Raw genomic sequence first — 18,860 nt, 5'->3', positions numbered from 1 at the left:
GGGGCGGGGCGGTGCCAGCCGAGGGGCGGCCCTGGGAGGCGGAGGAGGCTCGGCGGTCATGCCCGCACGGCGCGGCCGCCCCCGCCGGGCTGCGGCCCGTGCTCTGGCCCGCGCGAGCCGGGCAGAGGCGGCCTGGCGGGAGTTCGCCGCTTCCTTCACTCGCACCGGGATGGTGCCGCCGGCTGAGCCCGGGCTGGTGGCCGTGGAGGCGGCGGAGGGTACGGCCGTGCTGCTGCTGGCGCCGCGGCAGGTGAGCAGCGCCCACAGCGCGCCGGCCCCGCCGCGCCCCGCACCGCCTGACCGCCCGCTCTGTCCTGCAGGCGCTGACTTTCACTGGCAAGTGCCGCCTGCGCTGCCTCTACGGTGCCGTCCGCCTCCTGGGCTTCGCCGTGGCTTCGCACCACCCGGGACTGCCGGTCTTCTCGCCGGCCACGCACTGCGCGCTCAGCCTGGAGGCGCTGCCCGGCGCCCGCCCGCCCGCCGCCACCCTCCGCCAGCTGCGCGCCGCCGCCCGCGCCGCCATGCGCTCGCACCGCGTCCGCCGCCGTGAGTGCGGGCTGGGACGGGGGCGCGGGCGGGCGCCATTTCACAGGCGGTGCGGGGAGCGGCCATTTTGAGCGCGGAGCGGTGCGGGGCGGGCGGGCGCCATTTCGCGTGCGGGGCGGCGCGGCCGGGCGGGCGCGGGGCTGAGAGTGATGGCGGCACTCGCTAATTGCAGAGGCGCGGGTGAAGCTGATGGCGCGGTTCTCGCCCGACTGCGCCGTGGTGCTGCTGGAGCACCTGGACACGCCGGTGACGCGGTTTCTGCTGAGCCACCCACCGCTGTCGCGGCTTTTCGAGCCCCAGGTGAGGCGGCGCGGTGCCCGTGCAGAGCCAGCGGCGGCCGCCCCTGTCAGCGCCCAGGCCGTGGCCTCGCGCACCCCGTGCTGAGTGCTCGCCCTCTCGCCTAGAAAAAGGAGGAGTCCAGCTTCACGCCAGAGGACGCGGTCCTGGCGTCTGTGGGCATCGTGAAGTGCAGCTCCGACCGCGGGCTGCTGGTGTCGGAGAGCATGTGCCTGGCGCTGGAGGAGCTGATCCAGGCCTGCTGTGGTGAGTGCGGGCCTTTGACCAGGTTAGGGCTTTGATAGCCTGAAAAAAAGAAAATTTGTGAGGCTTTTCATGAGTTAAGGTTGAGAGAGTGCCCTGGCCAGCACACAGTGATTGAGGGTCATGTTTTTCTGTATAAAGAGTGTGCGTCTAGAGCTTAGGCATTGTCTGGGGTGAGTCAGTGATGTCAGTCCAGTTCACTTGTCCTTCTGCTTGTCTTTCTAGCGGAAGATGAAGGTGTCCCTTTGGTGCTGGTGTGTGGCCCAAAAAAACACTGGGAAATCGACATTCAACAGATACCTAATTAACCTGTTACTGAACCGGTGAGTCCTTCTATGTTCTGCAGTCTTTTAAGTGCTGTGTGAGATTTAGGAGAAGGAAAAAAGAAAAGAAGAGTGTTTGACAGGACTCTCAGAAGAGCCATCAGAACTGGAAGGTGGATAGCTTTTAAACACAAACAAAAAATCAGAAAATCAAGACAGGCATTCTTGTCTTGAGCTGATTTCAGAAAAGTTGCTTCCTGAACATTTCTATTGAAATAGTGTTAAATTGCTTCCTTGGAGCGTGTGAGCACATTGGGCACTAAGCAGTTTGGGTTCAATAGGGGAGTTATAATGCTTAAAAATGCACCATGAGTGTGGTTGAGTGAAGGAGAGATTTTATTCATGAATTTTAGCTTTGCAACCTGTAACAAAATCAGGTGGTCTTTCTGATATGTTCAGGTCATACCGTAGTTCTTCTTTTGGTGGATGCTACCACACAGTCTCTCTCCCTGCAGCCTTCCTGTGGTTGAGTACATGGAATGTGACATCGGCCAGACGGAATTCACGCCGCCCGGGTGCGTGTCCCTGAGCAGCATCACAGAGCCCGTGCTGGGTATGTGTTCTGCTGCTCCTGCAGTTACCAGAGACCTGTTTGGTTTCTGAGATGAACAGGGTGTTCTAGGCAGAGGCTCTGCTCGAGGGGAAGCTTCTGCCACAGCTGTCAGAGTTTCCTGGAGAGAATAAACCAAAGGCTGTTTGAGTTTTCTTGTAGGGACATTTAAGCTCCCTGAGTAACACAGAGCTGTTCTCCTGCTCATTTTGTCTGCTTTAAAGAGAGATGATGTTGTAGAGGTGGTAGTACAAGCTAAGGTGTATCAAAGGGGATGTTCAGCCTTTCTGATTTGAAAGGTCTCCTTGGGAAAATATGTATCCATGGGTAACACTAACTTGAGAAATCCGAAGTGGATCCACACAAATCGGGGCTGTTGTGATGCGTGTAAAAAGCAGAGCCTAGGAAAGTGCTGGTATTTGTGGTTTGCAGATTTGGTTTAAAAGGACGTGGCCAGGCCGGTTTGCTCTTTAACCGGTTTGTCGTAGACCATTCTTCAAAGATTTGCAAATGCGTAAGCAGTGATTTCAGACAAAGAAACAAACCCAATATTAACCCAAAACAAACAAAACTCCCAGCCTGCAAGTGACAGACCAGTTTCCCCTATGTGCAGGCTGTGCAAGGAGGACAATTACCATATAGGAAGAGCACGGGTTATTTCAGGAGAAGAGGCATGTGGGTGCTTACAGGGATGGGAGTGTTTTGGTTTGACTCGGGGAAGGCACTGGATGTTTGGTGCTCTCTTTGCCAGGTCCCCCCTTCACTCACCAGCAGATGCCCCGTAAGATGGTGTATTACGGCCAGACCAGCTGCGAGCAGGACACAGAGAGGTACCTTGATGTTGTGAAGTACGTGTTCAGCTGCTACAAGAAGGAAGTGCCTCTAGTCATCAACACCATGGGCTGGGTGAAAGGTAAGCGGGGTCAATCTGCTCTGGAGAGGCGTGGGAGGGAGGTAACGGTGGCGCAGCACCACGCGGAGCAAGAACACAGCGCGTCTGCCCTGAGCTACGCTGCTGTCCCACCTGTTGCAGTAGTAGCAGCAACTGTGTGTTTCCTGTGCTCCTGAAGGTGAAGGACTGCTGCTCCTCATTGATATCATCCGGCTGTTGGCACCCAGCCACATTGTTCAGATGGATGTGTGTGACTGGAAGGCCATGCCCCCGCTGACCCCTGAGCATGTCCACTTTAGTGCCGGGCTGCACACCAAGGGCAAGCAGCAATCCAAGTGCAAGCAGCTGGGAGTGGGCAGCATGGAGAGCTGGAAGTACTCCGAAGGGGAGGACATGTCAGCTCCACAGCACAAGCTGCTGTATGTCCACCCGGAATTCCCTCGGGCAGGGGTGGCAGGTGAAGCGTAAGTAGAACGTTGAGTGCTCTGTGGGGTCTGTGGGCTGAACAAAGCCACACATCGTCCTTGACACGGGGTTGTTCTGGCAGGCGAGTGCACAGCGGCATCCTGCGCGACATGTCCATCCTGGGATATCTGGGGCACCTGCAGAGCCCTGACATCGGGGCGGTGCTCCCGCTGCACAGCCTGGTGCCGTATCAGGTAAAGGAGCTTTTTGGGATGGCTTGTGGGTGGTGCAGAGAGCCCAGCTGAAAGTGATGGGCATTTCTGTTCCTGCTGCATGTATTTCTCAGAAGAGGGATAAACACTCTAATCTGCAGAGTGACTGTGTTCAGGGTGTCTGGAAGCGAGGCTTCCGTCGAGGTGCCGGTGTGGCACACGTGTGCTCTGTGTTCTGCATGTGCAGGTATTGGTGCAGAAGCTGCCTTGTGTGCCCTCCTAGTGCCTCTATGTGGGTGTGGTGTGGGATCATGCAGGGTCTGTGTACTCAGCAGTGTCTTATCTCTGGACTCAAACTCAATCCATGTGGAGCTGATGAACACTTTTCTCTGTTTCTCTCAGGTACCTTTCAATGCTGTCGCACTCAGGGTTATTCACACGGATGTTGCTCCCAGCAACATCATGTATGCAGTGAACGCCAGCTGGGTCGGGCTCTGCTGCATTCCGGAGGAAGTCCGGTGCCAGACCGACGGGCCAGTCCTGCTGACACAGACACCGGTCTGCGACTGCCTGGGCTTCGGTGAGCACACCTGGAGCTCTGCTCTTACCTGCTGTGTTTTGGCAGACAGGTTGCAGAGTGACAGAATTACCTGCTCTTCTAAAACCAGCTGGAGAAGTGGGATGAGATACAGGAGTAGTGGTGTATTCTCTGCTGTTAGAGACTGTACTGCCAAGTCCTTGGACTTTGGTTAACAGGTGGTAAGAGCTGTGGGGAGTGTCCTTGCACAGTGCCACTCGGAGCTTCTCTCAGAACTCCACAGTGACTCACTTTCTGGTTCACGTTCTCAAAAGCAGATTCCATTTGGCTTTTGCAAAATTCCAGTAGTTTCTCAGTTTCCTTCTGTGACTTAAATTTAATGTTCCAGTTTGGACTTCGGTGCTCGATCATCTGTAGGGATGTGCCAATGAGCAGGGATGCCTGGTGACTGAGCTTTGCATGTGTTTTTATTAGGAATTGTCCGAGGGGTTGATATGGAAAAGAAGCTTTACCACATCCTGACACCAGTGCCTCCAGAGAATCTGAGACTAGTGAATTGTCTGCTGCTTGGGAACATTGCTATCCCTAACTGTGTGCTTGTGGGCCAGGTAGGAGCTCATAGGAGGGGGTGGAAGCTAGCTGAGCTGCAGCTGCCTGTCAGGTTTTCCATTTCCTTACTCCTGAGGCTGATGCATGCTGGGAGGTGCCTGGGCATCAGCAAATGGTTATCTCTCTGTGAAATTGTCCTTAAGCACAGAAACCTTGGAAGAACAGAATGTTCTGTTCATGTTTCAGATGCCAAAGTGGGGTTTGGTGATTGCTGGGTCCTTCCCACCATCAGCTCCATCAGCCTGGGGAGGGAAGTGCTTCCCCCTCTGCTGAAGATATGAGTTCTTAAAGTTGTTTCTGGTTTAATTTTTCTGTTTTCCAGCAAGGAATTGAGGGAGAAATCCCCTATGTCACATCCGATTACAACTACAGCATCATGGGCTCAGGGAAACTGAGGAAGAAGAAGCAGCATTTGAAGAGGAGGGAGTTCCCCTTTGAGTGTGATTACACTTGAAGGCTCGGGGTACTCAGCCAGGGATTGTTCATGTGGGACCTCATGTTGCAGGAGCCCTGGGTGCTGCAGAGGCCCTGGGCACATAGATGCTACAGTGGGGCCGTGTTTTGATAATGTTTTGTATGTTCAGTTTGTATTTTTGGTGTTTTGTAATAAATATCTATGATAAACATTGGACTGGTTTGGAAATTTTCCTAGGCTGTGGCTGACACAGCTGGGGGCAGCTGCTGTTGCACACACGCTCTGCCTCTGGTCAGGACATGTTCCCATTGCCTGTGCAGGGATCTCTGGGTGTCAGAGCAATCCGCAGTGCCCTGAGCGGAACTTCACCGTCCCCTGGCTTTGTGGAAGGGCCCATGTCAGGGTTCTGGCACTGTGGCTGGCCCATGGCTCTGGGTGTCCTGCTGGTCGAGGAGAGGGGGAGGAAGGAGCACCAGAGGGAGTCCCTGTCCCCCTGAATGACAAAGGTGGAGCCACTCAGTGCTGTGCTGTCACAGCCTGCCCTGTATCTGCTGGGACTGCTGCCTCCTGCCCTGTGCTGTCCCAGCTGCATATCCCGTGCTGCGGGGTGAGCTCAGTGCCCTGAGCACAGTCTGGGAGCAGCTTGGGCTGGCTTTGACATGTCCCTGGCTCTAACAGACTGCTGCGGATAGGGGCTGGAGCAGGATGGGAGTGGGGAGGAACTTGTCACCCAGGTGCTGTGTGTAGCACTGGGCTGCGTGGCTTTACCTGACCCCACCTGCTCTGCCCCACTGGGACACCAACTTTTTTTCTTCCCAGCCTTTTGTCAATTAGCAATTTGCTCCCAAGGGAAGCCAGGGTTGGTGGGAGTCGCACAGAGGTGAGCGCCTTGGGTCAAGTTGAGGACATTTTTGGTAAAACCGATTCTTTATGGGTAATACCACCATGCTGGGCTCTTACTGGATCTGTGACTGCAAAAATAACCTGGCTTCTAACAGCAGCTCCTGCAAAATGAGGCATGGCTCTGCCTCGGCCCAGACTGGGGAACAGTCCAGCCCTGGAGTCTGCAGCCCCCCAAGCCCAGTGCCTGTTCAAATCCCCTGGGCCAGGTCTCCTGCAAAGGAAGGAGGAATGCAGAGGAAGGAGGAATGTGGTGTACCACTTGGGGCCAGAGCTTTTTAGCTGGTGGCTGCTGTGGGTGTGAGTAATCTGCAAAATTGCTTTTATTTGGTTTGGGAAGAGATTTCCTAGAACCCCAGGAACGAGCAGCTGTAAACAAACAAACTGGGATGAGAGGTGGGGAGGGGACAGAGCTGGAGAAGAGCTGCAAGGGGCTGGGCCGTGTTGCAGCCTTGTAAAGAGTTAAATTTAATCCAGGCCTAATTATCCCCATATGGCTGGATCTGGCAGCAAAGGAAGAAGTTGGCCAGCATTGTGGGCCTGAACAGTGGCTAAAGTAAATAAAGGGGCCATGGTGCAGCCAGGGGGAACATCCCAGGCAGGGTGAGACGGGAGTTCAAGTCATGAGGGAGAGGGTGGAAAAAGCTTCAGGAAAGGTGAGATAGGCAAAGGACATGAGAGAAATAGGCAACACTAAAAGCACCGTGGCCAAGCATCCCCCTTGGTGTTGTTACCAGCCCCACACATCCACCTCACCTGGCTGAGGGCGATGGATCCTGTGCTGGCTCCATCCCTTGGACCTGGGGGACAAGTGAGTAACCCCTGTGTGCCCAGCTGCAAGTGTCTGGTTTGGGGCGTTTCAGGGGGGATGCAAGGTGCCAGTGCCTGCTGGGGCCCAGAGGTGGGTGCTGCAGCCTTGGGAAAGGGGAATCTCAGTGGCTTCTGGTGCTCCCTGAAGGGAAGAGGGACAACGGGATGGCTGGGGGCTTTGGAGCATAAACCTCGGTGAAGCATCCCACCAACAAGGTGGGGACACTGTTCTGTGATCAATGGGAAGTCTGTGACAGCACTTCAAACAGTAAGGATGCACTAGATCAAGCAGGATTAATTTTGCAATATGTTGGCATCTGTTACCTTTGCAGCATCGATTTCTGTTGGAATTTCTGGCAAAGGTTGCCTAGAAGCAACATAACTCTGAGAAGCACCTGGTGCCTCTGGGAGGAGATGCTGTGAATGAGTTTAGGGGCTGGGATGGTCTTGGCCTGGGAGTTTTTCATGGAGCAGGATGAAGGTGCCATCTTTTGCTGTCTTTGGGGGGTTTAAGCCCTATCTGGTGCTTTCTTATTTGCTTGGATTTAGCAGGAGGAAAATCCCCCTGAAGATCCCTGGTTTTCCCTGTGCAGGCTGGGGGCCCCGTGTGCCCACGGGTGCAGGGATACAACCGGAGCTCGGGGCGGTGCATTCCTGCCCCCTCAAAAGCCGGACGGACGACAGAGCCGCCAAACAGCCCCCTTCTTCATGCTGATTCTTTCCATCACAAGCGCGTCTTGTCTCCGTGGCCGAATGTCTTCCATGGACGGTGGAAAGTGAAATTTGTGCAATGTCTGTAGGAGGCTGAAGAAAGGCCCTTTGTGCGCCCCCCGCGCGGGCGCTGGGCAGCCTCCAGCAGCACCCTCGGCCGCCCCGCGGCTCCCGCCGGCGGCGTCAATGCACCGCTTGTCCAGAGACCGGGACCCACTCTTAAAGCCGGAGCTGGTCTCCCCCAGTTAGTCCCACCGGTGGCCCCGTCGGGGCGGGCACGGCTCCGGGGGGCCTCCCGGCCGCAACCCCAGGATGTTTCTGTACTGGAGGAAGCGGGGTGCCTACGAGCTGGAGGCTTTGCCGCCCGGCCTGGCGGGGCTGGAGTACGGGGCAGTGGAGCGCTTCTCCTGGAGCTCCAGCCTGGACGTCAGCGAGGAGCTCGGGGGTAGGTGGCTGGGGGGCTTTGGGCAACTGGCAGGCTATGGCTGAGCGTGGCCGCCCAAATGCTCCAGCCCTGGCAACGAGGGTGAGGGTTTGGGAGAAGCTCCTGGGTGCCGCCGGGACGCCGCGGGAATGCGGCAGGTGCAGCTGGGGAGCGCTCAGCAAACCGCCCCGTGCCACCGGCGCCGCTCCCCCCGGCCCCGGCAGGCGTTTGAAGCAGCCGGCCACCGCTGCCGTGCGCCCTGCCGCAAGGACGATCCGGTTTCAGAACTCGTTTACCGTCACCGGGAGCGCCGGGTGTGATAGCACAGCCGGCAGCAGGAGAAGGAGGAGGTGACCGGGCGGGGACAGGAGCTGATGGGGACAGGGTCTCTCCTGCAGCCCCCGAAGTGTCTGGTGGGGACCCGGACGCTCTCTTGCCTCTGCCACAAAGCGGGGCCCCCTGCGAGGACCTTCCAGTCCGCGCGTCCCAGGCCCTGGTGCATGTGTGAACCGCGGGCAGGGTAGGATTTTGGGAACGGCCACGCGGCTCTGCCCGTGCCGGCGGCTGCGGCGTGGGGCTGATCCCTGGCACCGCCGGCCGCTGCGGCCAGCCTCTAGTTTTTGGTGAGTTTGGAAAACTTTCCCTTGGGTGCATGAAAGAATTTCTTATTTGTTTCCGTTATTATTCCCGATAGGTCAAGTGAAACGGCAGCGGCGGGGGGCGGGGGCCGGCTCAGCCCGGCGGGCGCTGCGGGGCGGCCGCGGGGACAGAGGCCTCATTGTGCTCCTGCCGCGGGGGCAGCGCCGGGTCCCGGCTCCCAGCCCGGCTCCTAGCTCTGCTCCTGGAGGCCGACGAGCTGAGCCCTGCCCGGCTGCTCCTGCACCGTCATCCAGCAGCGTCCATGGCGCCAGAGCAAGCCCCGGGATCGCCTCCCAGATGGGAGCTTGAGAAACCAACACCATTCCGAGTTGCTTCCCCCTCTCCAGGCAGAAGCAACAGTTTTTTCAGTGCTGCCTCAAAAGGCAGACTGTTTTGTCCCGCAGACTGTTTCTAACCCCGGCCTTGGCCGCGGTCTGGCTCGGGTCGGCGTGGATGCTGTTTTTGTTGGCAGGAAGGATGCGGGAGACGGAAGCGGTGCGGCGGGGAAGTCCCTGTGCCGCTGGGCTGGCATGATAGCCGTGCCACCTGGTAGAGCCGTGCCACTCTGGTAGAGCCATGCCACCTGGCTGCTCCACATCCCTGGCATCGGCTCCTTGCCCAGCAGGCAGCTTCCCAACGGTGCATCCCTGCCTGCAGCGGGGCAGTCCTGCCAGAGGGTGTCTGTACTGCTCGTTTGCCGCCGCGAGCAGCCCGGAGTCTGTTATTTTTAAACGATTAGGTTCGACACATAACAAAAGCCTTCAAAATAGGATTTGTCCCTAAGGCCGATTTAACTGTCAAAGCTTAAAGTGGCTCCTAAGCCCCGCTGGGGGCTGACAGCTGCAGATTTAGTGTTGCTGCTGCAGCCCCAGGCCGTGCCAGCCCCGGGGGAGCTGGGGCAGGTCCGTGTCCTCATCCTGTATCCCGGGGTGCTGAGCAGGAGGTGCCGGATTCTGTCACTGCGGAGCACACAGTGCGTTTCCCCGGCGGGGATGCATCACTGGCTCTTGGGCACGGGGCTTCATTCCCCTGGATGAGCTGTGGGGTGGGCGGGAGCGGGCTGAGCCTGAGTGCTTTGCCGAGCTCTGAAACCCGGGATTCGTGGTGTGGGGCACCCAGGCACTGACCCAGCTCTCTCCACAGCCGAGCCGTGCCCCGAAGAGGAGACAGTGCTGCACTGCCAGAACCCCGACTGCGCTGGAGAGAGGAGGGCGGCCAAGGTGGGTCCTGGGAGGTGGCGGCAGCCCCGGGCAGCTGCTGCCTGGGGTCTTTGGGGTGAGAAGGGGCAGTGGACGGCTCTGACCAACCTGCCGCTCCCTGAAGGGCCCCTGCCTTGGTCGGCAGCCCCTGGCCTGCTGTGCCGGGTGTGCATTCCCTGCTGCTGTCAGGGTCCTGCTGGCCCTTAACGGCACGGCAGCGGCTTACCCGTTTCCCCGAGCTGCCGTGATTTGGGCTAATCCACTACAGTCCGTCTGTTCTCCTGCTCGCTAACGTGAAGCCAGGGCGGATTTAGGGTCCCTCTCTCCCTCCGGGTATGCGGGCCCGGGCCGGACCCACGCCCTAGCTCTCAGCGAGTCCCCGCGGTTGCTGTGCGCGGCCACGGGCGGTGTCTCCGGCGCAGCAGGCAGGACAGCCCGGGCGTACCGGGGGTGTGCCGCGGTGCTCTGTTTGCACGCCGGGGTGGCAGGGCTGGTGCTGCTGGGGCACACGTGGCACTGGGCTGTAGCTGCCCAGGAGTGCAGCTGGGACTGCCGGGAGCGATTGAGGCCACCCCGCTGCTGTCACCAGACCCTTGATGGTGCCTGGCAAGTAGCGGGAGAGGGGGTCTGGTCAGGCTGGGGGCTCATCCTGCCGTGTCACGGCGCAGGATCGTGATCCCCCTTGCTTTGTGAGGCACCTGCTGAGGGGCGGGGGAGCTGCCGTGTGCGGGGAGTGGGGTGGGGCTCAGATCGGGAGCTGATTCCTGGGGTGGGCAGAGGGGTTTGGCCATCCCGCCTGGCCCCTCCTGTGGGGATGAGCCCGGACATGAGCCCAGGGATGAGCTGCTGGCACAGGGTGGATGAGGGGCCCCGCATCCCTCTGGGGCGGCTGCCCAGAGTCCCAGGGGATCTCACTGAATGAGTACCAGCTGCGGGCACTGCCCGGAGCCCACGGCCATACTCCCACATGCAGGTGTCACGATGGCCACAATGGCAGCAACGCTGTGGGACACATGGTGGAAGAGGAGGAGGGCTGAGGGGTACAGGGTGTCCTGGGGCTGAGGCTGTCTCGAGGCCTGGGATAGGTCACTCGTGGATGGCGGGGGGTGCTGCAGAGGGGCCAACGACCCCTCGGAGAGCGCGCGGGTGGTGGGAGCACGTCAGCTCTGACCTCAGCAGCGCCGGGAGGAAGGAGGGCAGGAAGTGGGGGCGGCTGGAGCTGCACAGGCGCTTCCTCCCCGCAGCAGCGCGTGTACTACAGGCAAGCCCGGGCAGGGCTGTCTCCTGCCAGCAGCCCTTCGCACCCCTCCGCGTGCAGGGTGGCCATGGGGGTCCCACACGGGGACGGGCATGTGTCAGCGGTGCAGCAGGACTTGCTGGCGGTGGCTGGTGGCACCACAATCCCCAGGAGTGGGGCCAGTAGGAGCCCCAGTGAGATGGGCATTGGCCAGGGAACACAGGCTGTACACTGCGCTGGGGGGCCTGGCCGGGGGTTTAAAAATAACCTGCTGTGAATGCCTGGAGGGGCTGGGGCCGCGGCCGTGGCCGCACACAATCGGAGGAAACGCGCCGGCTTCGAGCATTGTTTGGCTGCAGACGCTCGCTTCCTCCGTCCTGCCGCGGGGACATGGCTCTCGTCAGCACAAAGGGGCTGTGGGGTGCCAGGGCGGCCTCCTGGGCCGCTGGTGAGGTGCTGGTGCCACGGTGCAGCTGTCCCTCAGCTCCTTGTCCAAGCCTCAGCATGTGCAGGTGTCCCAGGGTCTCTGCTCATTGCAGTGGAGCCGGGAGGGGCTCTGTGGTGCAGAAGCCCCTGTGTCATCCCCATGCTCCTACAGCACCCACTGCCACATGGCCACGTCCTGCTCATGCTGCTTTCCCTGCGCTCGCTCTGGCCCCAGCATTCCCTGTGAACAATGTGCCGGCTGCAGCTGGAGATGGGACAGGGGACCCTGCTGCTCGTGGTGCTGGTCATCCCTGCTGTCAACATGCCACAGCTGGCAGCCGCGGGCAGGCCCTGCCTGATGGACTCGTGTCCCCGCAGGAATGCCACCACGCAAAGTGCCGGCAGCTGAGCCGCAGCGGCCCCCTCAGCCTGTGTGAGCTCTGTGACGGCAGCCTCCATGGCGCCATGCACTTCGATGGCCACATCCGCTTCGACCTGTCCCCGCAAGGTGAGCCAGGCGCGGAGCTGTGGCACCGCTCCTCCCGCGGCTCTGCGGCAGTGCTGCGGCACAGGGATGGGAGTGATGGAGTGCGCTTGGGGCTGGTGCAGCTCAGGGACGGGAGTGGGATGCAGTGGGAGCCAGCTCGGGGCTGGGGGAGCTGCCACAGCCCAGCTCGATGCCCGTTTGCAGGCTCTATCCTGGCCCGCAACATGTCGACACGCTCTTGTCCCCCGCGCACCAGCCCTGCCTCTGATGTGGAGGAGGAGGAGGAGGGTCCGGCAGAGAGCAGAGGGTGAGCCCCCAGCCCTGCACAGCCCCTGTGCAGCCCCAGCCCACGGCATTCCCGTCACCCTTCCCTCCCTGTGCCCACAGGGAGCGCAGGAGCTCAGCGCTGAAGCTGCCCAAGAAGAAGGCTTGGCGCAGGCACACGGACGTAAGGCACAGGCTCCTCTCCCTGGGGCACTCGGCAGGGCAGCAACATGGCCCTGGTGGGAGAGAGGGAGGGAGGGACCCCTGGGCAAGCAGCTGCCACCTCCCCCCAGGACCCCAGCAAGGAGTGCTTCACCTTGAAGTTCGACCTCAGCATCGACATCGAGGCAGAGATCGTGCCAGCTGTGAAGAAGAAGTCGCTGGGGTGAGTCTACTGGAGACAGGCACAGGGACGGTGTGGGGACAGATGTAAAGACAAATGTGGGGCTCATGTCCTTCAGGGAAGTGCTGCTGCCAGTCTTCGAGAGGAAGGCGATCGAGCTGGGCAAGGTGGACATCTACCTGGACCAGTCCCACACGCCACTGTCCCTGCAGTTCGAGGCGTATCGCTTCGGGGGACACTACCTGCGGGTGAAAGGTGCTGCGGGGCCCCAGAGGGAGGCTTGGCTGCTCCAAAGCTCCCAGGGGACACTGACAACCTGATACTCCCACAGCCAAGCCCGGGGATGAGCTGAAGGTGGAGCAGGCAGTGCGGGACGCCAGGTCAGCCAGCCTGCCCATCCTGCACCCTGCCAGCAGTGCTGCATTCCTGGGGCCAGTGCTGGAGCCACTGCCAGGACGCCGGGAGGGCACTGAGAGCGTGGTGAGTGCCAGTGCCAGCTCTGGGGAGGGAGGAATTGGGGATGGGATGACAGCATGTGTGATGCCCCCATAGCCGTTCTTTCTGGTGAAGATGGGTCATGGGACAGCAGCATGGTGTCTTCTCCATGGTCTCGTGTGGTATGGGCTGAAGATCCCCCTAGAGTCCCCAAGAGCCCCTTTGTCTCCTGGCTGTGCCTTGCTGGCTGTGCTGCGCTATGCTGGCTACACCATGGTAGTGTAGCAGCTCAAGCAGTGGCACCAGCCCTTTGGCTGTGCCAGGTACAGGCTGGCACCAAAGCAAAGGCAAACAGGAACCCTGGGGGCCCCAGAAACGGCTGCCACTCGGTGCCACCCCGGCCCTGGGACTCGCCCTGGCCCCAGGACTCTCCCTGGCCGCTGGCCCTCCTCTCACTGTGGCGTCTGGCAGCTGCTGAGCACAGCTCTGTCCTGCCCCGTGGACCCTGGCCCCAGATAAGGCGTGGGACCGGGTTGGGCGTCGGTCCCGTGGGAGCAGGGTGCCAGGCCGCGGGGAACAGCACTGCAGGGTCCGGCCAGGGGGACACAGTGCTTGGTCCTGTGCCAGCAGGCCCTGAGGGCAGCAAACTGGCTGCGTGGCCAGGGCTAGTGGCTGCCCGTGTCCAGCACTACGATGCCTGGCTGCGGGAGCGGCAAGGCTCTAGCAGGGCCAGGGGACAAGCGGGCAACCAGCCACCTTTGCGGGGGTCTCCGTCCCGACTGCCTTCCTGGGGGCAGGTGGGCCCTAAGTGGCACAGGAGCGATGGAGCTGGCGGCAGCCGGGGCGCCTGGAGATACGGCAGCACAGTGAGTAATGGGGATGGTGCCCGCGGCAGCTCTTCCCGCCTGGCTCTGGGGACGTGGCAGGGTGTGGGGCCGTGCCGGCGGCGGTGGCAACAGCGAGCCACTTGCCAGGGCTTGGTGGCAGGCACGGAGCCCCGGCCCTGTTGCCCTTTGTGCCACGGTGAGGAGATGGAAGCGGCCACATCCCGGCACGGCCCAGGGACACACAGGGAGCAGCCGGTACAGCGGTGTTCGGGGCGGCGGGAGCCGCTTGGCCGTGACCCAGCTCTCGCGACCAGCCGGGAGGCTTTGATCTCCGCCGGTGAATTGTTCAGCTCTGGTAGCTTATCTGCCGAGGAGGGAAATTAGGTTTTCGGCGCTGGCCCCACCTCCTTTTGTTTCGGAGGAGCCCGGCCACAGCCTGCCCGGCCCCGGCTCTGCGGTCCGAGCCGGGAGTACGGCTGGACGGGCGGCTCGGCCGGGTGCTGCGACCCTCGGGATGCCCTGAGCCCCCGCGCTGCTGGGGCCGCTTGTCCATGGCCGGCCGGGCTTGGCCAGGCAGCACCCGGGGTCCTGCACCCCCGGGGCCCTGCACCCCCGGGATGCAGGTAGGCAGGTCAGTGCGGGCAGGGGAGCATGGCCGGGGGACCCCACTGCCCGGGGCTGCTGTCTGTCTGTCTGTCCCACGGTGCTCGAGGTCAGCCATGCTGGCTGTCCCCATCCCAGTGCTGTGGCTGCAGTGCTGGGCACTGACCCCGGGGACACTGGCTGTCCCCGCTGCAGGCCCCGGGACGGCGAAGAAAGAACATAACAGAGTTCCTGGGGGACACCAGCATCCCCAGCCCTGAGGCAGCCCTGCACAGCAGCAGCTCTCTGCCCACCAATGGCACTGACACCTGGAAGAACCGCGCCGCCAGCCGCTTCAGCGGCTTCTTCGGCTCCGGCACTAGCACAGGCTCCTTCGGCCGGGTAGGTGGGCTGCAGGCATGGGGAGGGGGTGTGGGAACTGCCTGTGGTTATGCTGGGGAGCTGGGATGGGTCTCCCTGGGGCTCGAGACCCTAGTTCCACAGGCAGGGTGATGGGGTCCGTGGCAAATGCCCACTGGCCCCCACCCAGCCACTCTGTCCCCCACTTTTGGCCAGGAGACTGAGAAGCTGGAGCAGCTGGTGAACAGGCTGCATGCCTACAGCACCTTCGGGCTGCCCAAGCTGCCGCCCCAGCTCCGCTTTGATCGCGACTCCTGGGAGGAGGACGGGGATGAGGCTGGGCTGACAATGGAGGACAGCTGGCAGCAGATCATCCAGGGCACAGAGGTAGGGACAGGGCCTGGGGAGCCACAGGGGCTCTGCCCAGGCCCCGGCACAGCGCTGACACTCAGCCTGGCAGGCCCTGTCACGCCGGCAGTGCCACCAGCAGGAAGCCATCTGGGAGCTGCTGCACACCGAGGCCACCTACATCCGGAACCTCAAAGTCATCACTGATGTGAGTGTTGGCAGCTACTGCACCGTGCTGGGGCTGGGGGCTGTGGCTGCAGCTCACCGGCTCCCCACTCTCCCCCTACAGCTCTTCCTCTCCTGCCTGGTGAACCTGCAGGAGTCAGGGCTGCTCTGTGAGGTGAGTGGAGGGGGCTGCAGGAGATAGGGATGTTCGGGGATGGGTCCTCAGCCTTGCCATGCCGCAGGGTGGAGGTGCCATTCCCCAGCACTGCCCACCTCACCCCCACAGGTGGATGCTGAGCGGCTCTTCAGCAACATTGGGGAGATCATCCGGCTGCACTGCAAGCTGTGGCGCAGTGTCATGGCCCCAGTGCTGGCCAAGGCACGACAGACCAGGGCACTGCTTGACCCCACTGACTTCCTTGATGGCTTCAAGACGGTGAGTGGGGACACCATGCCATGGTGGGGAGCCATGCCATGCTGTGCGCTGCATGGTGACCCCCTTGTGCCCCCCAGTTCGGGTCCCTCTTCAAGCCCTATGTGCGGTATTGCATGGAGGAGGAGGGCTGCATGGAGTACATGCGGGCGCTGCTGCGGGACAGCGAGCTCTTCCGCACCTATGTGACGGTAAGGGGAGGGCAGGGGCCGGCGCCGGGGCCGGGCGGGGCTGTGCCAGTCCTAACGCCTGCATGCCACAGTGGGCCGAGAAGCAGGAGCAGTGCAGCCGCCTGAAGCTGAGCGACATGCTGGTGAAGCCTCACCAGCGCCTCACCAAGTACCCGCTGCTTCTCAAGTCTATCCTGAAGAAGACGGATGACCCACGCGCCCGTGACGCCATCACCACCATGGTAAGGGATCAGGGGAGTGGGCAGCAGGGTCAGTGGCCCCTGGCCCGTCAAACCCACCACCAGTCCTGGCACAGATCAGCTCTGTGGAACGCTTCATCAACGATGTCAACTCGCGGATGCGCCAGCGGCAGGAGCGGCAGCGCCTGGATGCCATCCTCAGCCGCATCGACGCCTATGAGGTGGTGGAGGGCAGCACAGACGAGGTGGACAAGGTAGGGTGGACATAGTGGAGCTGCTGTCTCGTGCCATGCCATGCCATGCCACTCAATGCCACCCTCTGCCACACTGCTAAGTCACCCTGCTGTGCCACCCTATGTCACTTCATGCCAAGCTACCCCATGCTATGTCATGCCATACTACCTATGCCATGTAACCCCATGCACCCCATGCTGACACCGGGGGCTCCTGGCAGCTGCTTAAGGAGTTCCTGCGGCTGGACCTGACGGCCCCCATCCCCGGCACCTCCCCGGAGGACACCCGGCAGCTCCTCCTCGAGGGCAGCCTGCGGATGCGGGAAGGTAAAGACAGCAAGGTGAGGACTGCAGGGAACAGGGAGGTCTCGGCCCCGGCCCCTGCCCACCTGGCCTCACTCGCTGCACTGACTGGTGCCCATGGCCCCACTCTCCCCCCCAGATGGACGTCTACTGCTTCCTCTTCACCGACCTCTTCCTCATCACCAAGCCCTTCAAGAAGGCTGAGCGCACCAAGGTGATCCGGCAGCCCTTGCTGGTGGACAGAGTCATTTGCCGGGAGCTCAGGGACCCGGGTGAGCAGCACTGGGGGCAAAGGGGACTACAGGGAGGTCCCTGGACACTGCTGACAGCCCCTGCCCACAGGCTCCTTCCTCCTCATCTACCTGAACGAGCTGGGGAGCGCTGTGGCCGCCTACACCTTCCAGACCAGTGGGCAGTTGTGCCGCAGCTGGGTCGAGGCAGTGCGCAATGCCCAGGTGAGGGCACATGGGTGGGCGGAGGACCCGTGGGTGCCCCGTGCACACCCCATTCCTCACTGATGCCTTCCCCTTCCCAGAACCTGCTGCAGCGGCTGCGGCAGCGCCGGCGCATGGAGGAGGAGGAGGAAGAGGAGGAGGAGGACGAGGGGGAGGACGGTGAGAGTGGCACCTCAGCTGCCAGTTCACCTACCATCCTGCGCCACAGCAGCACCAGCCCAGACTCACAGCAGTGGTAGGGAGCAGGAGGGGGGGACCTGCACACCCTCAGCCTGGCATAGGCCCCTCCTCATCTTCTTGCCTCCACAGCCCCTCCGACGGCTCCACTGAGACGCTCGCCATGGTGGCAGCAGACGGTGGCGACGAGCTCTCCTCCCCAGACTGGGACGCAGAACCCTTCAGCTCAACCTCAGACGGCTCCTCCATCAGCACCAGCACCTCCATCGGCACTGGCACCTCTGCCGAGACCCCCACCTCCGCAGAGACCCCCATCCAGGAGCTGCCTGCAGGCGCCTTGCCTGTTCCCCTGCCTCAAGGCGTGGCCTCCCCAGGCAGCGGCTGCCGCTCGTCCTCCATCGACAGCGCCTATGGCACGCTCTCACCTGCCTCCCTGCGGGACTTCGGCCAGCAGCCAGAGGGGACAGCCGAGGAGGGGCAGGAGCCCTCCCCGGCCCCTCCGGCTCCACGGCCTGCCTCGCCCCGGCTGCGCCGCCGGACCCCCGTGCAGCTCCTGCCCTGCCCGGCCAGGGCGCTTAAGTCCAAGTCGGAGGCCAGCTTGCCCCAACTCCTCTCCCCCGCTTCCCCAGGCCCCCTAAGCCAAAGCCGCAGCCTCTCCGACCTTTGTGCTGGTTCCCCCCGGACTAGCCAAGACCCCGCACCTCTGGCTGCCCCCGGCAGCAGTGGCAGCTCCACATCAGAGCTCTCAGAGCCAGAGGAGCCAGTGGAGAGCCCGGCATCCCTCCCAGGGGAACTCAGGCGCGACCCCCCGGCTCCTGCCCGCCGGACCCTCTCGGACCCACAGTCGGCACAGCACCGCAAGCTGACACTGGCGCAGCTGTACCGGATCCGGACCACGCTGCTGCTCAACTCCACGCTGACGGCCTCGTAAGCACACACCACCTGCTGCCGGGGGATGCCCCAGCCCTTCCAGGGGCTTCCCAGGGGCCGAGTCCCAGTGCTGAGGGCATCTCTCCCCACTCTGTGTCTTGCAGGGAGGTCTGAGAGCCGCTGGCGTGGAAAGGACAGATGCATGGATGTACCAAGGAGCTTCTCCTGCTTCTAACCGTAGCGTAATGCCGGGGCCGGGCAGAGCGGGCACTGGGATGCCACGCTGATGGGGACATGGATGGGGATGCAGACCAGTCCCCTTGGCGAGGATGTGTCCTGGGCATGGCGGTGCGGGGCTGGACATGGCACGTGGCTTGTGCTGAACCCTTGTCCACAGACGTGAGAGTTGTCGGGCAGGGGGCCCTGGAACTGTGAGGGGCTGTGGGAGGCTCTGGGTCAGCTCCTGCAGGTGAGGAAGGGATGATGATGTTGGCAGTGGTGAGTGGGGAAGGTGCTGAGAGGGACGCGGTGCCGGTGGCACGATGCTGTGAACAGTGCAGGGAGGAGGCTGGGGCTGGTGGCAGGAGAGGATGGTGCAGGGCTGAGGCAGGTTTGCCCTGAGGGGTGGCAGTGGATGGCAGCACCTGGGGCCGGAGTGTGGGAGCCACGGTGGGACATGGCGGTGGCCAGAGCCCCGGCTGCCCCCCCCATGCCAGGCTGCACTCCACGTCCCAGCTGAGCAATAAACCCAGCTGGTGCACGCTCATGCCCGCCTCGCCTCTCCTTTGGCTTCAGCGGCACCCAAGGCTGGGGAGCACCGGGTGGGTGCTGC

The 18,860-nt window shown here is 62.0% G+C and overlaps 2 protein-coding genes across 6 annotated transcripts; both read left to right on the top strand.

Annotated features, from left to right (window-relative positions):
• Nucleotides 1-43: 43 nt before the first annotated feature.
• NOL9 (nucleolar protein 9) lies at nucleotides 44-5,244 on the top strand. Its single transcript, XM_032131391.1, is given in 13 exon segments — nucleotides 44-250; nucleotides 321-546; nucleotides 719-846; nucleotides 951-1,089; nucleotides 1,312-1,352; nucleotides 1,354-1,409; nucleotides 1,865-1,962; nucleotides 2,711-2,872; nucleotides 3,030-3,315; nucleotides 3,399-3,510; nucleotides 3,871-4,048; nucleotides 4,481-4,614; nucleotides 4,938-5,244. Coding segments are annotated over 13 exon segments (1,884 nt in total). The 5' UTR covers nucleotides 44-58; the 3' UTR covers nucleotides 5,070-5,244.
• Nucleotides 5,245-7,642: 2,398 nt separating this feature from the next.
• On the top strand, nucleotides 7,643-18,794 carry PLEKHG5 (pleckstrin homology and RhoGEF domain containing G5). Of its 5 annotated transcripts, none has more exons than XM_032131385.1 (23): nucleotides 7,643-7,896; nucleotides 9,658-9,734; nucleotides 11,755-11,884; nucleotides 12,068-12,170; nucleotides 12,251-12,311; nucleotides 12,421-12,512; nucleotides 12,589-12,725; nucleotides 12,802-12,950; nucleotides 13,703-13,771; nucleotides 14,531-14,716; nucleotides 14,891-15,061; nucleotides 15,135-15,230; nucleotides 15,312-15,362; nucleotides 15,474-15,623; nucleotides 15,701-15,811; nucleotides 15,883-16,032; nucleotides 16,107-16,244; nucleotides 16,445-16,564; nucleotides 16,666-16,798; nucleotides 16,869-16,981; nucleotides 17,062-17,216; nucleotides 17,291-18,085; nucleotides 18,193-18,794. In XM_032131385.1, the coding sequence occupies exons 1-23, from the start codon at nucleotides 7,764-7,766 to the stop codon at nucleotides 18,200-18,202; spliced, it is 3,330 nt and encodes a 1,109-aa protein (XP_031987276.1). In that variant the 5' UTR covers nucleotides 7,643-7,763; the 3' UTR covers nucleotides 18,203-18,794. The 5 variants fall into 5 exon arrangements, with proteins under 5 accessions (XP_031987276.1, XP_031987277.1, XP_031987278.1 ...); XM_032131387.1 differs by lacking the exon at nucleotides 7,643-7,896 and adding an exon at nucleotides 8,426-8,498; XM_032131390.1 differs by lacking the exon at nucleotides 7,643-7,896 and adding an exon at nucleotides 9,402-9,416.
• Nucleotides 18,795-18,860: the final 66 nt, after the last annotated feature.

Source organism: Corvus moneduloides, chromosome 22 (assembly GCF_009650955.1).
Source record: "Corvus moneduloides isolate bCorMon1 chromosome 22, bCorMon1.pri, whole genome shotgun sequence".
NCBI lineage: Eukaryota > Metazoa > Chordata > Aves > Passeriformes > Corvidae > Corvus > Corvus moneduloides.
Note: the sequence above shows the minus strand (reverse complement) of the source record. Positions and strands in the feature narration are given on the sequence as shown.

Coding starts and splice junctions, on each gene's coding strand:
- PLEKHG5 (XM_032131385.1), top strand. CDS start 7,764: ATGTTTCTGTACTGGAGGAAGCGGGGTGCCTACGAGCTGGAGGCTTTG. Junction 16,565..16,665: donor GGGAAGGTAAAGACAGCAAG/GTGAGGACTGCA, acceptor TCTCCCCCCCAG/ATGGACGTCTACTGCTTCCT. Junction 16,799..16,868: donor CCGGGAGCTCAGGGACCCGG/GTGAGCAGCACT, acceptor CCCTGCCCACAG/GCTCCTTCCTCCTCATCTAC.